Genomic DNA, 23,357 nt, shown 5'->3' with positions numbered 1-23,357 from the left:
AACTGTGTGTTATACAGGGGTTCAGCCTCACTGCCATTTAAAGTATGTCTTCTAACAACTTATAGAATCATATAATTGTTGAGTTGGAAGGGATTACACATTTAAATTTTTTGCCACTCTATTAATGTGATTGATTGATGGTAAGAAGAGCTTCAGATTTTTTTTAATCTGTATATGTAGGGTTTGGAATGGTTCTTTCAACGAGAAGCTTTTCATTACCAACCACAAGGCAATCTCAATTATTTCAATTCATTGAACGCCCATCTGATATGCCACAGAAAATATAATTTGGTAAATAGAATACGGTATATTCTTGAACGATAAATAAGTGCATGATCTGAATAGATGACCTACATTTTAAATTACTGGGATTTACAAACATGCCACCCAGTTCATGGATATGGCTCAAAGACCCTGTTCTGCTAATAAATATAGGTTCAATCCCTGGTATCTCCAGGTAGATCTGGGAAAGACCCGCTGTGCTGTCAGTCAGTGTGGAGACAGACCATACTGAGATAGATTGAACAATGGTCTGACTTTGTGTAAGGCAGAATTCTGTCATATTTTCCTAGGTACAACACAAGTACTGTATGTATCTTTTATTTCTGATAGTAGCAAACCAAAGCAGAAGCCAAATTTATATTGACCTAAATGTGCAATGCAATCCTATGTATTTTAATTTGGAAGTAAGTCCCACTGACTATTCAAATATGTATAGAATGTTGCCCTAGTGATTAGATGGATCACTGCCTGTCATGTATGATCTAGTTGTGATTCCTGCACTGAAGGAATCTCTTCCATTTCTATAATTTTATGAAATGAACTTCAATAAAGACAAAGGTTCTGCACTTAGGCAGAAATAACCAGCTGCACAAATATAAGATGGGAGACACCTGGCTTGCCAGTAGTACACTACGTGCAAAAAGGATCTAAGGGTCTTCGTAGACAACAAGCTGAATATGAGTCAAGAGTGTGATGAAGCAGCAAAAAAGGCTAATTCTAGCGAAGTATAGTGTCCGGGTAAACAAACGTAATAGTACCGCTCTATTCTGCCTTGGTCAGACCACAAGGCACTACGGTAGAACTGGAGTCCTGTGTCCAGTTCTAGGCACCACAATTCAAGAAGGATACGGAAAGTTGGAACACAACACGTGCAGAGGAGGGTAACCAAGTTGACCACAGAAGTGTAGAGTTGTAAGAGACCCTAAGGGTCACCTACTTCAGCCCCATGTGCCGTATATTCCGGCATATAAGACGACTGGGTGTATAAGACGACCTCCAACTTTTCCAGTTAAAATATAGTTTGGGATACACTCGCCGTATAAGAAATACGACCCAGTGTATAAGGCGACCCCCGAATTTTCCTGGGTTTAAAAGTAGTCTTATACGCAGGAATATACAGCAATTCAGGAATCTCAACACAGGGTCTGCCATCCAATTTGAAAGCATACTAGCTCCTGTTTAGCTTTGCAAATGTGCTAGTAGTTTTATTGCTGCGCCACTAGGAGGACCAAGGGTCTAGATAGAAACCAAGTCTTAGGAGGTAAGGTTGAGTGGGGTATGTTTAGCCTGGGGGGAAAAAAGAGACTGAGAGGAGATATGAAAGCAATCTTCAAATATCTAAAGGGCTGTCACATGGAAGATGGAGCAAGCTCGTTTCCTCCTGCTCTACAGGGTAGGACTTGAACCAATGGCTTCAAGAAAGGAGATGGACCTTGTGGCCCCTTCCAACTCTACAATCCTATGATTTGATGCCCCCCACCCCGTGACTCCACGTCCTAAAAGTGCTAGTGAAAGAAGAGAGAAGCAAGCAAAAAAACAACGATGTTTTCTTTCTGGATGAGTGACAGACAGCACCGGCCTTTCGTATACAGTACTACCGTATGTATACACGCCTGGCGAACGGGAGTGTCAGCAGCACAGCCTCCTCGCTCGTCCACCCCTCTCTCTTTGCACAGATCTGTGTCTTTTCCCAGGCCAGCCCGGGCGCCTGTCTCTGCCGAAGCAGCCTCGCTGCTTATCTCCAGGATAAAAACAACCACAAAGAAGGGCCTGGCGGTGGGAGTCACGTGTCCAGCGGGGCTCTCTCTCTCTCTCTCTCTCCCCCCCCCTCGCGTGCCCGCGCGCGCCGGAACCCTCCCGGCCTAAGCGCGGAGCGCCGACAGGGGCGGCAACAGCCGAAGGAGGCGGGCCCAGCCTCCAGGCGGCGGATGTGGGGCGCCGGGCGTGAGCGCGCTCCCGTCACTCTTCTTGGAATTTGGAGGGCTCGCTCGGCTTCTGTGGCCGCGGAGCGCAAAGCGGGGCAGGTCCCTTCGCCGCGCATCGGAAACCCGGCGACGGCGGGCTGAGGGGAGGCGAGGCCGCTGCCCCTCGCCGCCCTCCCTCCACTCTCGGTGCTCTTCTCGCCCCCAGCATGGAGCTTTTCCAAGCCAAGGACCACTACATCCTGCAGCAAGGGGAACGGGCGCTGTGGTGTAGCCGCTCCGACGGCAGCCTCCAGCTGCGTCCCGGTGAGTCGCGGGGACGGGCAGGCTGGGCAAGGAAAGGGGCGCGCCACCACCGCCGCCGCCCGAGGGGCTTCAGTTTCCGGAGTAGCAATTCTCCTCAGGGGAGGAGAAGACTTGAGGTTGGCCCGGCGGAGGGAGCTTTGAGTCCGGGTCGCCCAAGGACGGCGGGAGGGCGGCGCACCTGCTGCGAGGCGGGGGGGGGATGCTGGGCGCGCGCTCAGGTGAGCGGGAGGCGCCAGGTGGAGGAAGAGAGGGAGGCAGGCGGCCGAAGGTGAGGAGTCCTGCCGGAGGCGTGTGTGTGTGTGTGTGTGTGACAGGCCGGGAGGAAAGAGGGAATTGTGGACAGCGGGGCAGGGAAAGGGGGCGACTCTTGACGTCGGATCCACTTGCACCACCTCCTGCCTGTTTCTCTAGAAAGACTCGAAACGGCTAGCAAACAGGAACACGCACGATCCCTATCCCCCCCCCCCGCAATATGCACTCAAACATAATAGTTCTTCCTTTCCTCACCTATAAAGTAGGTGACTCAGAGCAAACAGTGAACTCTTCGTGGCCTGATTTGTGTAGGTTTGAGTTTCTTTCCCCGGAAGACCAAAAGCACTCTTAAGTATACAGTGCAGAGTGTTTTACAATGTAAGTTACTGTAGTAGGGAATCTGTGCCCAGCCTTAGGTCTGACCCATGGAAAGCAACACACCTCCTCTCAAGATGGTAGAGTTACACTAGTTTTGCACTGCATGCCCTTGCACTGCATGGAGTTCTTCTGTTGCCCTCAGGATATATCCTGTGGCTTGCTGTGCCCTGCTGTCTGTGGATTAAAGCCATATGGAGATTTCTCTGTAGCTTCTGTATCCCAGACCAGTGTATTACATGCCTTTTTGAATGTCTGGGTGGGTCAGAGAGTGACTGATGCCTCATTGTAAGAGGGGTTGATGCTCACCACATTAAAAGTGGTGGTGGTGGTGGTGGTGCAAATGCTCCTTAAGGCCCTCTCTGGATCCAGAGGTACTGGACAACTGATGCAAATATTTCATTTTTTTCAGGCAAGATGATCAAGGTGGGTAGTGTTCAATTGCACTTGTTCTTGGATGAAACCGATTTTCTAGACCCAGTCCAATCTGGCTTCTGACCTGAGTATGACATTGAGTTTGCCTTGCGGAGTATGCATTATTGGAAGAGAGAAGATGGGGGGTGCCACATGTTTTTGTTTTGTCCTTGGTGCTGTTTAACTACTGGGAGGTGCCATCTGGATATTGGGAGTGCAGGGACTTCCGTATACTGATACCCAGTATTGTCTCCATTCCTCTTAAATGACAGGGGCTGTGCATGTGCTCAACCAATGTCTCAAGGCTATGATGGGCAGGATGAGATCCAGGAAACTGAATCTGAATCTGAGCAAAATGAAGGTGCTGTGGGTTCATGATTCTTAGGCTCAAGAATACGGTCTGTTTTGGATAGGGCAGCACTCCCCTTGAAAGTGCAGGTTCATAGTCTGGGCATGCTTCTGGATTCCAAGCTGTCACTAGATGTGAAAGTAGCCTTGATGGTGCCTATTCCCACTTCTGGCTGATTTGCCAGCTATCACTGTTCCTGAACCAGGAAGGCTTGTCTTTCATTTTCATCACTCTAAAACGGCAATGCCCTTTATGTGAGACTTCCCTTGCAGATGTTGCAGCTCAGTTGTTGTTGGGTGCGGCCAGACAGGATCATATGGCTCCAATCCTGAAGGCACTGTGCTGGCTGCCAGTATGTTACCAAGCCCAATTCAAGGTCTAAACACCCTGGGGCCTACATTCTTGTCAGAATATGTTTCCTGATGCCTGCCACCCTGAGCTTTCAGATCTGCTGGAGAGTCCTGGCTTATAGTCCTGCCAGCCAGTGGGGCAAGCAAGACAGTGACATTAGACAGGGAATTCTCAGTGGCATCACTCCATTTATGGAACTCTCCCCAAATTAAGATACAACAGGCACACACATATAGGTGAAAGGCAAAAAATGCATTTGTTTGTGAAGGCCTTTGGAACCTTTCTGTTTGGTTCTGTATTTTATATTTTGTTATATTTTGTTGTAAACTGCCTGGCCTATGCTCCAATCTGGGGGAATGGCGGAGTATGAAAACTTTGAGATAAGTAAACAAGAGGTACATTGTGAACTTTTGAAAGGGGAGGCTGTTTAGATGGTTCAGTGAAGAGCCACGCTGACTGAGCTAAAATTTTGCTTAGCCAAATTGGGAAGGAGTGTGTGGGCTGAGGGTTTGCTGGAGTTAGCTAGGATAGAGATTTTTTAAAAGCAAGTTGATGGGAGGGCAGCACCTTCTGGAGTGGATAATATACCTGGGATTTGTGAAAGGACTGTATACTGGTCCAGTTTTTGACAATTGGTGGTGGATAAGCTTGCTGAAGAAGTAAGTGTGTAGGAAGGTGGTGATCTCATCTGGTGATGGACACAAGGTAGAGGATGGCTGGGGAAGCAGAACAAATGAATCATTGAATTATAGAGTTGGAAGGGACTGTGAAGGTCATCTAGTCCAACCCACTGCAATTCACCCTGTCAAAAGTAAGTAGGAACATGTCAGATTTAGTATGAAAGTGCCCCTCCCCTCTTATTTAGAGCTCTTGGAACGTGCAAGCCTTAAAAGGTTAGATGTCTGATTTTTTTTTTTTTGCTCCATCTATGTTACACTTCAGATAGTTGAAACTCAAGTTGTCTCATGTTTTAAAGTGGTATCAATTACAGTTCAGTGACACCACCTTCCAAATGCATTATGGTGCTGGGTATGTTGTACGTTCTCGTTTGTTTAGCACATTGTAGGAAATTAACATTTGCTTTTGAATGCTTTAGGAAGATTCAAAGCAGCTGTGTTGTGTGTGTTTGTAATACAACCTTCCCCAACCTGGTGCCCACCAGAAGTTTTGGGCTAAAACTCCACAATATGTCTGTGCTACCTGGGGCTAATGGAAGTTGTAAGCCAAAATATTGTGGTGGCACAACTTTGGGCAAGGCTGCTACAGGGAGACCTTACTGCTGATTTGCCAGGAATTTTGACATTAGAGGGTGTAACTATAGCTTATATGGAAATGACTGTGCACTTGTTTTTGTATGGCCCACGTATAAAGAGATTTCGTGCTTCACTTGCAGTCTTTTCACATGCTTTGTTAACACTCATTTGATTTGCTCTGTTTGTGCCCTAATGAACCTATTAAATGATACCAAAGTATTGTCATAGCGCTTTTGTTTGCTCGGCGCATTTTTTAGAGCAAAGGTGGCAGAACCTTTATTTAGCCCAAGAGCAGCATACATTTGTGGAAACCGGGGGTGGGGGTGAGGGTGAGGGGCTGCATTCCATTGGTGGTTGAGGCAAAAATAAAAAGTGGGTTCTATCTTTATTATAAAACACACGCACATACACCCCAGCATCTTAAGTCCAACCAGACAAAAAAAATTGTTAATTTATTTTCCCCCTCTCCTTCCCCCGCCCCATAAAGTTCTTTCTTACTTCTTTTTTCCAAAAGATGTGGAATGATCAGGGTGAGTGCTTGCCAAGATTTCTCCAGATATTGCTACACTGACTGGCAATATCTGTCCAGAGTTTCAGATACCCGTATGTTTTTTCCGGCCTTATCTGGAGACATTAGGGATTGAACCTGGGACCTTCACACAAACCTTTGCTCTACTACTGAGCTATTATCTTTTCACTTACATGCATAAGGGGCTTTTCCTGACATTGCACTGACCTTTATGGGAACCTCTAGAGTGGCAATACTTTTTCAAGACCCCACACTTTTTGGCTAAGATAGAATTTGCTGTCAATGGGACACCCCCTCCACTTGTTCCTGACTTTGCACTGTAAAAGTTGGGGAGATAAAGCCTCTTAGTTTAGGTTTTTGAGTTACTCCAAGCATTTTGTCAATGAGCAACCAAGCAAATAGCCAGCCTTCCACCAAGCCCTGGGTGTGGTTTGCTTGAGGATGATCCCTGCCTACCCATCCCTCCTGCAGCTCCAAGATTGAGAGGAAGTATAGGGCTTTTCATGCTCAAACGAGGGTAGCCTCACACTTGCAAACATGTAGAACCCTGTTCTACTTAACAGTTTTCTGAAGCTCAACATAAATGTTAAGTTGCCATTCCATTCTGCAACTGAGATCTGGGAAAGAGAGTCACCTTGAGTCTTGAGCTCTGCATAGCGTCAGATGAGACCTTGTCCTCACCATTGGGATGGTACCTGGAAGGGTTCTTTTCAGAAGCAATATTTGCTGGCTAGCCAGATTTGTGGAACTCTTGAATGAGAACAAAGGAATAATTTTTCCTGTATGCTTTTATGTTGCTTATCAAAGTACATGATGTTTTGAAAAAGGAATAGTGGAGCTGCTGAAGGATACATTCATTATCTTTCTTTGTCTCCCTTTTGCAAAGAACTAGTCTTGTGAGATGGCAATTAGAGTATTTTTCCAGTTTATTATATAGAAAGTAACATGCTGGCCATGGGAAATTAGCAACCAACAGTTCTCATTGATTTGCAGTTTCATGAAGTTATGAATCCTGGTACTACAAAGACTACTAATCAAATACAGGTGAAATTACGTAGTCCTATATGAGCTACTCCCATACAATCATGTACTTACTGAGTATTAAGCCATATACCGGTATATAGTTAGCATTTGATTACAACTTAGCATTGATCACACTGAGATTGACCCTGGAATGAAAACTAAACCACCGAGTATTCTGTACTAATCACATAACACAAGGAGAATACTTTACCTAGTATGAAGAATACAGTTAGACTATTCAGGTAATGGATATGTTAGTGTCCCAGTTGTTTGCTGTATCTTTGATGCCAGATGTGTTTGCTGCATCCATAAACAAAATGGCATCTGTAAGAGTTTGTGTGAATCTTATAATCATAAATATAGTCTTTTTTTAATATCTACAAGATGATGCATGTGCAAGTATAGACGTATAATAATGCATGTACGATATAGGCTTTTATGTTCCTGTGAGTTCCACCTCTTTTACATTGTTTTCACTGCCATTGTTACCCTTAGCATTGCTAAGTTGAGGTGCCCCAAGCATTTTGTCAACGACTAAGTTGCTCTGCCATAATTTGAAAGAAAAATATTGTCTGCACCTGTTTCAGTCTGTGTTCAAGTTTTGTTTTGGGACAGAATCTGTCTTGGCCACTTTTATGGATGACCTTGAGGGAGTGCAGCTCTGCTACTTTTATTGGATCTCTCAACAGATTCTGATACCATTGACCATAGCATCCTTTTGGTCTAAGTATGTGGGATGTGAGTGAGAGGCACTCTATAGGAGCCAGTGTCCAGTATGGGGGTATTCCTGGGTCATCTTTGTTTCTGGAAGCCCAAGAGGCAACAGTGACTGGAGTTCTTTTTGTCAGCTTTGACTAGTATGCTGGCTGTGACTGTTCCTGCACAGGCATAGCCTTTCCACAGTAACTCGTGCATTGGTAACTTTTTGATCCAATTACTGTAATGCCTTCTATGTGAAATCGCCCTTGAGGCTGGTTTGGAGGCTGTGGCTGGTGCAACATGCACTGGCTGAGGTACCAACTGTGCACACATCATACTAGTTCTTAAAAAATTGCTCCAGCTGCCAATAAGCTACTGAGCAAGGTTCATGGAGCTGAAGCTCAGTGTTAGAGCATCTGCCTTACATGCAGAAGTCCCTGGTATCTTCTGGCAAGGCCAGGAATGATTCACATCTGAAACCCTGAAAAGCCACTGCCAGTCAGTGTAGACAGTACTGAGCTAAATGGACCAATGAATCTTAGGCAGTATAAAGCAGCTTTCTGGTGCCACAACTAGTAGAGGTTCAACTGATGGGGAAGCATTTTCTGTAACAGCAGCCTTTCATGGAATTGCCTGCATTTTGACCTTAGGCAGGAGCTATTTTTAATGTTATTTCAGTGCCTTCTTAAAACATATTTATTTAACCAGGCTTTTGCTTCTGTTTAATTCCCGTTTAGTTCTTTTCATTCTGTCTGACTTGCAGCTGGATTTGGTTATCATACTGTTGTATTGTGTTTTTTAATATGTACACCACTCACCACCTCAATACCTTGGTTAGAGGAGGTATACAAATGTAATAAATAGCAGATCATGTGGCAGAATTCCTCCTAAACTGTATCAATTCATATTGCAGGCTGTGTTCACTTTCTTAAATCACTGCCATGTAAAAATCCTCCCTGCCTTGCCAAAAACTGCACATTGGAGAGAGAATAGGATTAGGATAAAATTTCCTTTCTTGTGTGTAGTCTAAAATGATACTTTGTTATGATATTGCTGACTATGTTGAATGTGCAGTCTCACTGTGCAGTCCCATGTATGCTTACTCCAAAGTAGCCCCCACTAAATTCATTGTGGCTTACTCTCAGGGAAGCATATAGGATTGCAGCTTAATTTCTATAGGGTGCAAAGCGATTTCTTCTAGAATTGCCCACTAATATATTTCCCTGAGGGTATCGCTGGGCACAGTTTCATTGAGTCACATGGCTTCTTGTATGTGTCCCTGACATCATTTAGGCCTAGTATTGGATTCCCCCCCCCTCATTTTGTTGATTGTGTTTTACTATATTCACAGTCATTATCCTTTGACCCTCTAACAGCATGCCTGGTAGACTGACTTTTCAGTGGATGTGATGAGAAGGACAATAGTTAGTGCTGTACATGTATAAGGCACTGATTTACAAAGGTGATTGATTTAACTTAATATACCTGTTCAGATGGGGATAGCTATCTATGGACTAATATTGTCTTCTGCATGCCTCCAAAAGCCTGAATTTGTAAAAGTATTGCCAGCCCTCTTTTTGTGTTGTGTTAAATGATGATATAGTGTTTGGCAAAACTGTAAGGAAAGAATATATGATGACGGTTCTTAGTAACATGCAAGGCTACTGTTATAATTGTCAGAAACCCTCCGTATGCTTAAGTAAGAGTCCAAATGGCTTATTGCATATAGGTGCCTGATATTATTTTGTTTATTGGGAGGTTCTTTTTTTAGCAATCTGACAGGTGTACAGCTTTTGCTGTTATGAAGCTTACATCTTTGATGACTGAATCTGTTTTGAGGCAAGTACAAATCTATTTGTGTCACGCTTACTCATCATCAAAGCTGTATGTCAAAAGAACAACTTACAAAAGTTGGTAGGAAGGAATCCTGAAAAGACATTCTGAATTTGAGGATGACAAACCCATTTTATAATCTGAAAATTACCATGTACTGGAACATATGACTGGCTAGTTTTCCCTCTCAACTTTAAATTATTACTGTTGGCACATAATTATAATCTAGACTTTCTGGTTTATTGGGAATGAGAAGTGATACGGTAGCTCCCACTGAACTCCTCCCCAGCACAAGCAGGATAAACAAACCAGGAAGCATTGATTTCCCATTATGTCTGTACCAGGTATTGTGATTTGTTGCTCCCTAACAAGTCAGAATTGCTATCCAACCTGAAGCCATGGTTTTGTTATTGGATTGCTGATTGTGACTTGCAAGGGATGAACAAGCCACAATCCTTGGTTTGCATATAATGGGAAACCAATGACCCTTGTCATATTTATCATGTTTGAGCCAAGTGAGAGGAGTGCAGTGTGAGAAATCTGGCAGTGTACACATCACAGACAGAGAATCTGGCATATTGTTGCATCCGAAAGTGGTCTATGATTGTCTCACAGTTCCTGGGGCATGCAGTTGCACAATAGCCCTCTTAAGAGAAAATGACTTTGCACCCACTTTGAATATTGAAGATGGAATATTGAAGATGCTTAAATATTAACAGTAAAGGCAGCATCACTTGGTGCTTATATGCATCTAGGAATGACATTCATTTATAGCATGATATCCTAAAACTTTGTCAACGCTATCTTCTGTTCACAGTATTTTTTAAAAAGCTTGAAATGATTGTTTTCAAATATATGTTCGTTGCTCTGATTTATATATTTTAAACTGCCAAGAACAGTGTTTTTTAATTATTTCAGAGACTTACTTTTAGAGGATGATAAACTGTAGTAGAAAGTTAATCGCTGTGTATTCAAATATGGGAATGCCTCAAAATGCGGAGCACAAGGCTGATTTCAAAAAGCCTGTGGAGAGAATGTAGAGAATGGATAGATTCCCTCCCCCTAGATTATTATAAGGGGTCAGCCATCAAAATCATTTGATAATCTGTTCAGGATAGGCAACAGGACCTTATTCATACAATGAATTAGCTTAGGAATTTGCTGCCACAAGAGAAGGAACTTGCAGCTGGATTAAATGACTATACAAATTCATGGATAGGTCCAAGCCATACTACAATAAAGTAGCCACCATCTTCCTGGATAGAAGATATGTTGCTCCCAGATACGTTGTGGTGTTCCACACATGTGTCAGCAGCATGCCAAGTTGGCGCTAGAGCACATCTCATCACCTGCTCCAGAGACATCTTGTCAAGAGGTTCTGCTAGTCAAACCACTCTTAACATGCACCCTGATCCTAAGGACAGTACTGAAAGCTAGTCCAGCGACCTCCCCAGAAGCACCCTTGTCTTCTCCTGGAAAAGTTTTCTTTCTTAGACTGGGGAGGGTCTTCCCCACTCATCACCATGGGTGCCTAAAGTTCTTATGATGATCTGTGCCTTGAAATTACGCTCTAGGCCTCCATGATTCATGTCTAGGAATGAGGGAAGGAAGGGAAGGCATTTGAACTGTGTTTAGTTGAGGCTGAGAGTAGCCAAAGATCTCAGAAGAGGAGATCATTCATGTTTCCTTCCTCATTTCTGCAGTTGACCAATGGTAAGAGGGCTATTCCAGTCATTGGCAGCGGATAAGGCATTCAAGTTAACACCTGGGCATTCACAGGAGAGTCAAAGGATGGAGGAGGAAGCAAATGCATGTTAGGTCCAACAAACCACAGTATCTTTGTTCTTATGCCAACTTGGTACTGGCTAGTTGAATTGTGGCTCAGTGTTGAGTCTGAGTGCAACTATAACGTTGAAGTGACTTGCAGCTTTGTTGTCCAGATCATTCTAATAGGTGGCAAAGTGCCAAGCCCTCCTTTGTTCCATTTCTTTGTTTCTGAGCAAAACTACCAATATCAACAGATCTATTCAAATTGTTTATAAATACAATAGGAATTCAGGGTAGCAAAGTGGCTGGCACCAGAAAATTTCCCAAATGGTGCTTAAACTGACAGTGTCTCTAGACAAAAGAGCATCAGCTTGGTCTGCACTCTTCACTCTTTAAACAATAGCTTTTAATCTTATTGTGAAATTGTTTTTCTTGGAATAGAACATATAGAATATTTCTTTGAAATAAAGTTTAAAAATACATTTATTCTGAGTAGCAGTTTTACAAAAACCTTTGTCTGAACATCAACTTTAGTTTGTGTGCTTTCATTTTAAACCTAAACAGCACTGTTGGATGTTCCTAAAACCTTGATGGAGTAATTCATTAAGAATAGTTATTTTTGCATTCTTTTCTTTCCTTGAAATCGGAATTATTTGTGCCAGAATAACTAATTTCCAACCAGGGACTTGCAGAAGTTTTATCAGTTGTTCTGATCCATCAAACTAGATATGAGCAGAAAGAAAAAAGAAAGTACAGCAGCAAGATCATATACTCTTTCAGAACTGGCATTACTGCCTATGTACGGTTGTATTTGTTATTCCTAGCTGGTTAACTTACTGTTAAAAGGGTATACTGTTTGTAGCATGTGTGGTGGACAGCATTCTTTTGTTGGGGGAGCTGCATACAGGATGTGGGCAGAGATAGAGCCAATGGTGGGCAGAACAGAGACAAACGTGTTCTGGATTTATTAATATGGACAAGGACTACTCTTGCTTCAGTTTTCACCATGACTAGATTGGAACACTGGATTAGAATTCCCAATCCTATGCTTTTTGGAAAAATGTCAAAGTGCATGTGGCCTCATATTCCATATATAGTTTATGCACTCACACATATCTGCTGAACACCTGAATAGGGCTTGTGGTCTTGGAAAAAATGACACTAACTGTACAAGTGCTCCTGGTGAGTAAGAAAGTTAAGCACTCCAGAGATTGAACTGTAAATTCCATAGGCTGAGGTTGGGAGTTGGCCTAGTGTGCTATTTTGAAGTGTGGTTGTTCTGGTCTCAGGCATAGAAGGCATTAGGGGAGTGTGGTTTTGGCCCTTACAGTGGCTACTTCTAAATTCCTTAAACTTCTTTGTTACAGTGAGAGCACTCTTGCCAAGTTTTCTTCAACTTGTTGAAATCATGAGTAGTATGTGAATAGAGTGGCATTCATACTTTAAGGGTGTGTCATCTATGCTCTGATTATGAACTCTAAATGAGTCATGTTTGTACAATTAAGTTACGGCAGAGAGCTATTTTCCAGTTATATAAACTGGAGTGAACTTTGTAAATTTGTTTTTAACTCCTTGCTTAAAATAACACTTGAAGAAAACTTTTGGGCCTCTACAAGTAGGAATTCGGGTCTTGGAAGGTCACCCACCCTGATATTTCTTGCTGACTACAGCAGATAGGGCAGCTGGTGGTAGGAGGATTTTTCTAGTATCTAACCTAGTCCTCACTTGGGGTATGAAATGGGAGTAGTAGAACAGAAAACTGAGATGTTGCCTACAACCACTGGCTTGGGTTGCTGTGTAATTGGCACAGTAAACCTGACATTTAAAGATGAATTCTTTCTTTATGTCCCAGGGGGCCAGCTTTAAAAATGGATATGGTATCAGAATAATGGAGCCTTCACATATTCCAGTGGGAACCTGATGAATCCATAGAGAGTGACCAATTTACAAAGTTATTAGCTAGAAAAATATGTGTTGCGATAACGTATTATAGGAATGAGCAACTAGAGGTCTTGCTGCCAAATCCATCCCTTGGAGAGGTAGGATCAAAACAAACAAACAAAGAAACAAACAACCAGACTTGATTTTAAATTGCTTATCACAGATTCTGATTTTTGTGTGTGTAAAATTTCTCCCACAGCTACTGACCTGCTTTTGGCTTGGAATCCGATTTGTCTGGGCTTGATTGAGGGACTTATTGGAAAAGTTCAGCTTCACACAGGTATGAATAGTAAAATTCTTTATCTTACCAGAGTGATGGTTAATGTTAAAATTGCTATGCCCTTTTGTGCTTGTAAGTCCCCTGACAAGGCTTCGCTACCTATAATTGATAAAACTAAAGTGGGCTTTGTCAGCGCCTCTCAGACTGATTTGTCTGACACTTTCATTTGTTTCATGTCAGTATCTGAATTGCAACACATAAATAACTGGCTCTATTTACATATACAGTGGTTCATGTATATTTTGTTGTGTTTTCTTGACCTGAGGAAAAAGGTAATTGGGAGAGGGGGGTAGTAAAGTATCAGCATCTTCCTGTAAATAGAATTTCATGAAGATACAGAGGTAAGTAAAATGTGATGCTTTAGTTCAGCTGGAGCATTATTCTCAAATATAAATGCAAAGTTTTTGTAGATATCAGTTTAATTTTGGATTGTAAATAAAGGTGACTAATTTGTTTCCTACCAATGACAGGGGTATAAAAATGTTCAGCGGAAGATGCAGTTTTCTGGAGCATTGATTACTAACATTTTTTTAGGCTGGCTTTCTCATCTAGTTTCCTCAAACACCATCTGCTTCATGTTGATATAAGAAAAGCTAGGCAAGCTTGATTCTATTAATGGAATAGTATTGGAAATCCTGCCAAATAAACAGCTCTCATACATTGAATATTTCAAAAGTGAGGTTGGCATGCTTCAGAGTCTTACTTGCTTCTGCTCTAGGGTTGTTTAGCTGACCTTTGAATAATAAATACTGTTAACAATTGGTATTTGTGAATTGATCTTTGGTAATTGTTAGAAATGGATTGAAAACCAATAGTTGCCACAAAACACTAAATTTGTGGTTGACAACAAGAAAAAACCCACACATTTGATTTTCATATATGCTTGAAAAGCTTCCTTTAATAATAGATTTTATTTTAAAATAGAACCAGTGGTCTTACCAACATGGAACACAGATAGCTATGAGTGACCCCTATGCTCTTGCTGTGTACTGTTCAGATGTGACTTTAATATGGGCTCAACAAGACCCTAGAGATTCCATTCTGTGGACAGCCTGTGATTTATTACACACAGGAAAGAAGAGATTTCACAGAGGTTCACTCTTTCTTTAGTGATTCCCTCAAAGTTCTTTTAAGGCTCTATAGATTAAAGAGAACAGTTATGTAACACAATGGTACAACTGGTTAGAAGGAATCTCTCTTCTGAAATGATCAGATTATTTGTGGAGTTGGAGTCATTCTACACACTCTACAGAATCCATGTGACCTGTACTACTAGAGGTTGGGGAAATCATATTTCTTAATACTTGCACTAAAAAAGAGAGATTTAGTGTAGCTGAGTACTTGATGCAAGGAGTGCTTATGTGAAGGAAATTCATTTAAGACTGTCAGCATTCTTAAGCAGACAAGGCCAGAATTGTGTGCAGTATCTAGAATGACACTAATTTTCTATGATGCCACTGCACCAGCTATTGTCCTTCAACTTTGGATCCCTACCTAGAGGTTGTTGGACTGCATCTCCCATAATCTCTGGCCGTTGGCTAACCTTTTGGGGATGATGGGAGTTGTAGTCCGAACAACATCTGATGAGCTTACATTGAGGAACCCTGTGGCTTTATATATATATATATATATATATATATATATATATATATATATATATATATAAATTTAGTCTTGAGCTTTCATTCCTGTAGTTTGTGTTTGTTATTTCTCAGTTCTTAAAATACGAGCAATGCCATACTATTTTGTTTCCATTCCAATGATCTCTAGGAGCCTAGGCACTAGTAATGACATTAGTTGTTTAGATTTGTTTGTGATGTATATGTATGTTCATTTCTGATCTCCTCAGTGTAGCTACAGAGAGACTGTATAAAGAGATTTTCTGCTATTCACAATGCAGCTTGGATAAAGCCTCTGTTTTCTGTGTATGCTAAGCATGTATGTTAAGCACAGAATTTAGAGGATTAGGCTGTTGGCACTGAAGAAACCAGGACTATTGGTAGATTGCTAGCTTTCTCTGGGTTAAATGTAGTATCTGATTAAAATTTTATAAGAAGGCTCTGTGTGATGTGTCCCAAGTTAACAAGAACACTGCATCACCATTCCCTTGAAAGCCAACTAGCAGTTATTGATTCTTTGAGGAGCTGAGCTGGAAACGTTGCTTTATTTCCTTGCATTGTGGAGCTCTCTGGTAATGTTGTCATGGACAAGTTGTTGAGCTTTGATACCATGGTTGATTCATTGATTAAGAGCACAGGCCTTGAATAAATAAAAAGGCATCTTGGCAGCCTGGAAATGTGTTCTGTTTCCAGAACACTGAATACATTTTAATGATTTTCATATTCATAGGTGCTTTTTAGTAACTACATTAGTTCTGCAAGTTTGCATGTTCTTTTATAACACTTGCGGGTCCTTCCTAAAAGTAGCTGTGAATATAATTTTTTTAAAATAGTTGACCATAGTTCTGCAGGCAGGTATGCATGTTCTTTTATAACAATTGCTAGTCCTTTCTAAAAATAGTTGTGAATATCATTTTAAAAATAGTTGACCATGACCCAATTAAATAATGTGTACCTTGAGGCAAAGGGGTAAGTGAATACACTTAGCATTTTCCGTTGGGAGAATATCTTTATAGTCTATGATCACAAAATGGAAAATCTATTAATTTTATTGCAGATATACTGCCATTTTGCTTTTTCAAAGCAAATATGAGCTATCTCATATTCTTGTATATGCCGAGGGTATGATTTCAGAAGAGGGGAGGAAGAGAGCATATTAGGATTGCAGGGATGACAAACTGTGTATTTTTAGGACCATACAGGAAAGCATGATTTGTCTTGGTCTCTGTAAATCTGTTGGGGGTTTCTCTCAAACCACTGGAACACTTTTAAGGGGGTACCTGGGGAGAGGAGAGGAATTGGAAGTTCAGTTGCTCATCCCAAAGTGTCCTGTGTATAAATTAGTTGGATTCAACCATGATCCATGTTTGTCATTCTTTGGGAAGATTCTCCTAAAAAGGACATTTGTTTTCTTTCTCAATAAATAAATCAGTAAATAATGTGCTTCCTCCTTTCTGGCAAGGCAGGCAAAGGCTGAGGTGCACCCTTTGTGTCAATTTTTTTTGGAGTAGCACCACCACCACCACCTCCTCCTTTAAAATCACCTAGTTCTGGGTAAGGAAGAAACTCCAGGCAGGGACATACATGGTGTCCCAGCTTCCCTCTGCAGGTGTACAGGGAACATCTTGAGGCTAACAACTGTGCATGTTTCCTGTTAGCTAATATAGGGAATGTTTAGTGGGGGCAGCAGGGAGAGTCGGGTCTTTCATCTTGTGCTTTGATAGCGTCCGTGTTTTCCTAGAATGACAAATAAAATACATAATGCAATATTTAACACTGCCTTTGAGCAGGGTATGTAAACAATTGCTGTATTAATAATAGCTTGCCTCATCTTGCCCGGCATGAGAACTGACTTGAAAGCTTTAATCGTTGACTCCTGAAGATGTGGCTACACTTTGGCTGTTGCTGAAAGGAAAAGGAACACTCAGTTTGTTGGAATTGTTATAGACCTGTCTACAAGAGATTATAACTCTACAAGCTGTATATTACTATATAATAATGGGTATATTGGGAGGGGGGAGGTCCAGTTCTTTTATCATAATTTTCACTTTGAAGAACGTGAAACTGTAAATAACTGGAGTTTGGGGGGTTGAGTAATAAAGGGCCCAATTTGAAAATTTATTACAGTAGCCCTGAAAAAGACCCTTCCTTTTTAAATAGAAAAAGGTGACATTTTTAAGATGGTAAGGGTCAGAAGGGTGGTTAACAAAGAATATGTTCAGTGAAGCTTTGGTATGTTGAGTGGCTTATAATTTTTTTAAGTTATCAAGAATATCTGGATAGTTAGGCCTTCTCTTCACACAGCATTGTGATTATTATTTTTTTACATTCCAGAAAGTTGTTGGCTTGTAAATGAATGCAAGAAATGTTGCCTTTGCTGCTCATACACAGTCTGGCTTAAAGAATCTAATTTCACCTTGCATTAATCTTAGTGTAGCACATGAAATGGGGGTAGTGGCACACTTTCAATGAAATTTCCCCTTTTGTGTATGCTGTGGAATAAGCTGTCATACCATCTTAAAGCTAGAAACGGGTGATTGACAACCAGAGTCACACTCCCTTACAGACATACGGATCTATGAACTCATTAAGACTAGAAGAAATGGGAACTGCACATATGGAGACATTGTAGTTTTTGGTTTGCTCATTGTTTGCTCTGTGCTTAGAGGCAACTGACCTGAAATATTTGACTAAGATTTGAATAAGACTAAAAGATACCTTTACAGATTACATTTGGTATTAAGTCTTTGTTTATGTTCTGTTACATCACTTAAGAAGTGCTGTTAGCCCCTGGTACACTCAGGTCAAAATTAATTGTTCCTGCAGATGCAAGAAATATAATCGCCATAGAAGCATAGCATTTGTAATACATGTTTTGTTTTTGTTTTCCCCAGAGCCTTTTTGGCTTTACCATGTATGGTGAGGGCAACAAGCACAAATGAACACAATTCTAGTTCTTATTTATGGAGCAGCTTTTTATTATATCAGGGCAGAGGTTATCTATTATTAAATCGTTCAGGCTTTAAATACAACTCTTCTTAAATATAAAATAAGGAAAACTCTTAGTTTAGCATGGAGGAGACTCTTGAGAGTCCCATGGACTGCAAGAAGATCAAACCTCTCCATTCTTAAGGAAATCAGCCCTGAGTGCTCAGTGGAAGGACAGATCTGAAGCTGAGGCTCCAATATTTTGGCCACCTCATGAGAAGAGAAGACTCCCTGGAAAAGACCCTGATGTTGGGAAAGATTGAGGGCACTAGGAGAAGGGGACGACAGAGGACGAGATGGTTGGACAGTGTTCTCGAAGCTATGAACATGAGTTTGACCAAACTGCGGGAGGCAGTGCAAGACAGGAGTGCCTGGCGTGCTATGGTTCATGGGGTCACGAAGAGTCGGACACGACTAAATGACTAAACAACAACAACAAAGTTAAGATTGCACTGGAATATTTTCTTGCACTTTCCAAGCTATTTATGAACCTTTTGAATGCTGTTTAGAGATTTTTCAAATACTTAAGTGGTTTAGAACTGCTTTTAAATAAGCAAAACAAAACCTTGAGCTCTCATATAAATATATTTAAAACTTAACAAGTGGGAGATTTCAGTTCAGTAGGATCACTGTATGCTTCGTGCATACTTCCTTTGTCATTTACACTTGAAAATGCGAATCAGTGAATTTGTTAGATGGCTGAAATTTTTATAGTTACAGGTAGGTAGCCTTGTTGGTCTGCCGTAGTTGAAACAAAATACAAAAATTCCTTCCAGTAGCACCTTAGAGGTACCTAAAGAAGTGTGCATGCACATGAAAGCTCATACCAATTACAAACTTAGTTGGTCTCTAAGGTGCTACTGGAAGGAATTTTTGTATTTTGAAATTTTTATAGAATTGTAGAGTTGGAAGTGACCATGATGATAATCTAGTCCAGCCCCCCTGCAGTGCAATATAGGAATGTTTTGCCCGACCCAGAGATTAAGAGTCTCATACTCTACTGACTGAGCTGTTATAGTTGTAGGAATTCAAAGTTAAAAAGTGATCAAGACTGTAATGTCAGATACAGTCATACCTTGGGTTACGGCCGCTTCAGGTTGCACACTTTTGGGTTGCGCACCGTGCCGAACCCAGAAGTCCCTGAATGGGTTACTTCCGGGTTTCGGCGCTCATGCGTGCACAGAAACACTAAATCACGCTTTGCGCATGTGCAGAAGCGCCGAATCGTGACCCACATGTGCACAGGTGCAGCGCTGCAGGTTGCAAATGCTGCGGGTTGCGAACGTGCCTCCCACATGGATCACGTTCGCAACCCGAGTGTCTACTGTATTTTAATAGTCTTGCCTGTCTTAGCCATCAAGTCCATATTTCACTGGAATATTTATGACAAGCAGAAGCACTTGAACCTACGTGGAATCTTGTTTAAGAGAACTCTCCTCTTGCTGTCCAGACATTCATTTTAATCTATCAAGGTTTCAGGTTCAATCCCTGTATGGCATGGCTGCCTATTCATGCATTGCAAGGGGTTGGACGATGCTTCCCAGGTTCCCTTCAAACTCTACAATTCTATGTTGCATGATTACTATCACAATGAAGGATGGCTTAGAAGTACTTGTATGTGCTCTTTAGAACACTTTTGACAGATTATTGAGTTCAGTCATTGAGACAGAGTTCTGAATGCATTTATGCCCCTGAACTTCAGTTCCTGTTTGCCTTGGTGCTTCTCAGGACAGACTGCTGCTTGCTTCTTGCGGCTGTGATCTGTATATATTTGATTGCATTAAAAGGAGGGCTGACAACAGACCAGGAAAACAGTTGCTAGGCTAGTTTTGTTTTCTTCCTGGGCATTGTTAGTGATGAGAGAGCGAGCGAGAGAACTCTTGTCTCCCATCCTTCTAATTAATTTAAAAACGATTCTCCCCTGATCCAACCGTGTGTTAAAAGCATGCTGTGAGGATGCTAGGCCCAGCAACAAAAATAGGTTTGAGCACCAGCTGTGAAATTTTAAAATGACTGTTTCCAGGGACTAGAGACAGCGGTGTCTGTTGCTGTGCTGGCTTGTACACACTGCAAACAGGAGGTGGTGGTTGAGTGCTGCATAGTCAGCAAAAGCCACAGCAGGCTAAAGTCTGAACAATGACCTGGGTATTATCTGGGCTTGTGATGGAGGTGTCGGTCTTTGAGTTTTTATTTTTAGCTGCTGGTTTGTGGGTAGGAGAAGTCTTTGTTTCATTTTGTTAGCATGTTTCCAATGTTTTCTATCATAGTTTTGGGAGGCTGTTCCTCCACAACGTATTGTATGATATCATATGATCCCATAATGTACTGTATTTATGTATACATATTTTTAAAATGTCGGTATTTGGAGAAGCTTTGGTTCTTAAAATTTAAAACCAATTCTAAGCTTTCATTCTCTTGAGGTTTGCACTGCTGCTTCTTTAATCTTGGTTTTGTAGAAATGGCAGGCAGGGTGTTCATGATGGGTAAAATAGCACACCAAAGCTTGTATGCTATCTGTAAAGTGTCTTGTGGAGGCTATGGTTATATAATGTCCCTAGAGAATAGCTTGCACTGAAGGTTTTCATGACAGATTTTGCTGTTAAAGCATTGCTTTCTTTGTGACACCTTTTTAGTGTTCAAGCAGTTCTGTTTCAAATTAATGCAAACTTTTCCACGCTACTGAAAATCTGAATGTGTAACCTTATAACCCCCCCCCCCTTAAGAAGGAACCAATAAACCTTCTGTTTCAGATTTGATTTTGCATACAAAATTGCATTTTTTTATTAGCAAAGGAAGCCTTTGCATCATGACACACAATTCTAGAAAATTGCATGACTATTCTTTAGTTAGCAAAAACATTATTGCACAAGCAGTTTCTATTTTGTTACCAATCTTAGTACAGTATTCTGTAGTTTTGTCAGCAAGAAAGCTTTCCATTGAAATGGATTGTTTTCCTATATCTAACCTTGGGAGGAGGAGAAATTGTGAAGTCAAATGTTTGTAAATGGAAAAAAATTAAGTATTAATTTTCAACAAAAGCCTTCTACAGGAGCCTTTGGTTTCTTGAAGCCACCATACATGGTGGTGGCAGATTCACTTGTTTAAATAAGGGTCTGCACACAGTCCCTCTCCCTTTTCATGTAACTGAACAATGCTTTGAGTAAAGGAAGTATATGCGTGAGTGTTTTGTGGCTGAAGAAAGCCACCAAATTTGTTGTGAAACCTTGCTACTGTCTGATATGGAAATGGTTTTGTGCCTGGGTTAGTGAAAGGGGACTCCTGGATGGCACTGCACTTCATGATAAGTGCCAGCTATTCTACCTCTTGTTGTTGCATGGAGAAGAGCCACAGTTATGAATACTATATTCTGACACCATTCTGCAGTTTGCAAGCATTGTTTTCAGACCCCCAGTACCAGACTGATTGTATTGTGTTTTAACTGAGATGGCTCAATGGTGAGGAAAGTTAGTTTGAAGGGTTGCTGCCTAACTCTGTGAAATGGATACGTGGAAATGGAAAATGGAAAATGCCATACTAATAGATTTGGATTTGTTTCAGATTTGCCTTGGTGGTTGATTCTAATTCGCCAAAAAGTAGTGGTTGGCAAGCTTCCAGGAGATCATGAAATATGCAAAGTAACAAAGATTGCAGCAGTACCACTCTCTGATGCAGAACCTCAGGATCTGGAACTGGAGGTAACTTTAACACTCGGAATACTTTGAAACCTAGTAGTTGATAAGATGAGTGCTTATACCAGGCATCCCCAAACTGCGGCCCTCCAGATGTTTTGGCCTACAACTCCCATGATCCCTAGCTAACAGGACCAGTGGTCGGGGAAGATGGGAATTATAGTCCAAAACATCTGGAGGGCCGAAGTTTGGGGATGCCTGGCTTATACAGTCATACCTCGGGTTGTGTATGCTGTGGGTTGCGTACTTTCAGGTTAAGAACCGTGCGGTTCCACCGCCGTGCATGTGCAGAAGCGTTCTGTGTGCTTCATGCATGCACAGAAGTGCTCTATTGGTGCTTTGCGCATGTGCGGAAGCACCGCTCTAGATACATACTTTTCAGAGTGTGAACGGCACCCCGGAACGGATCAGGTACGTATCTAGAGGTACCACTGTATGCAAAACTAGGGCTTCGATGCTATCTGAGGCTTTTAATTGGATGGTGTTTTTAAAAGTTTGTACTTTGGGATTTCTGCTGGTATCTGCTGCCTTCCTGAATTTGTATTTTTTATTTTATTGTTAATAACCTTCATTAGCTGCTTTGAAGCATACATAAGAAGCTGCATATAAATGCCCTGAAAATAGATGGATACATAAGATATGCACATATTTGCACCTAAACCACATGCTTAAATAAAAGCTAATTTATTTAACATTCATTTGATAGGACTTATGTAATAGAATGTTGTTTCTTTAAGCTTCATATTAACTTAATATTTTCTTTTCAGCTCTGCAAAAAACATCATTTTGGAATATACAAACCAGAGAAGATTACCCAGTCTCCAGATGACTCTAAATTTCTGCTCAAGACCTTCACTCAGATTAAATCAAATGTTTCTGCTTCTAATAAAAAGAAGGTAGGGATTTCTGTGGGCTTTCAAAATGTTTTTTCCTTGTACTGTAGATTGCTATAAAATCTATTTGCATATGTATGTATGTATTCTGTACTTTTAAAAAAAATAGCTTTACTTGTTGATGGGGCACAACACATTTGACATCTTTGATTTCTCTCTCCTTTGAGCATATCCAGTCCTTTACTGAGTCATATGTCATTGCAAAGATTTGTCAGCATTGCAAAAACATGTCTCTTCCATTTGGCCCCATCAGCAAAACTTTGGGTCATGTTCTGTTTGTGTCCAGCTGCCACTGCTTCAGTCTTCTTCTCTGTCTAGAACAGGAGTGGGGAACCCATAGCCTTCCAGATATTGTTGGACTCCAACTCCCAGCATCCCCAGACAGCATGGCTAGTACTCAGAGATGATGGGTGTTTTAGTCCAGCAACATCTGGAAGACTGCAAGTTCTCTACCTCTAGCCTAGAATTCTGCACCCACTATTCATCTTTCTTCATTCATACTATGACATAGTTCCTTACATCCTCATGCCAGCTTCCTGTCTGCTTTCATATTCAGCACAATTTCGTTGCAGGTCTTTGGCACCTCATACCT

General features: G+C 41.4%; 1 protein-coding gene across 1 annotated transcript in view; it reads left to right on the top strand.

The window, feature by feature from the left end:
* The first annotated feature begins 1,545 nt into the window (after positions 1–1,545).
* INPP5F (inositol polyphosphate-5-phosphatase F) overlaps positions 1,546–23,357 on the top strand; it is a 39,347-nt gene continuing 17,535 nt past the window's right edge. The window contains exons 1-4 of the mRNA XM_035137288.3: positions 1,546–2,510; positions 13,496–13,576; positions 21,742–21,878; positions 22,640–22,768. Coding sequence (XP_034993179.2) covers positions 2,414–2,510; positions 13,496–13,576; positions 21,742–21,878; positions 22,640–22,768 — 444 coding nt within the window. The 5' untranslated portion in view covers positions 1,546–2,413. The remainder of the gene's footprint in view (positions 2,511–13,495; positions 13,577–21,741; positions 21,879–22,639; positions 22,769–23,357) is intronic.

The sequence above is a fragment of the Zootoca vivipara genome, chromosome 5 (genome assembly GCF_965207765.1).
Source record: "Zootoca vivipara chromosome 5, rZooViv2.hap1.1, whole genome shotgun sequence".
NCBI classification, from domain to species: domain Eukaryota; kingdom Metazoa; phylum Chordata; class Lepidosauria; order Squamata; family Lacertidae; genus Zootoca; species Zootoca vivipara.
Note: the sequence above shows the minus strand (reverse complement) of the source record. Positions and strands in the feature narration are given on the sequence as shown.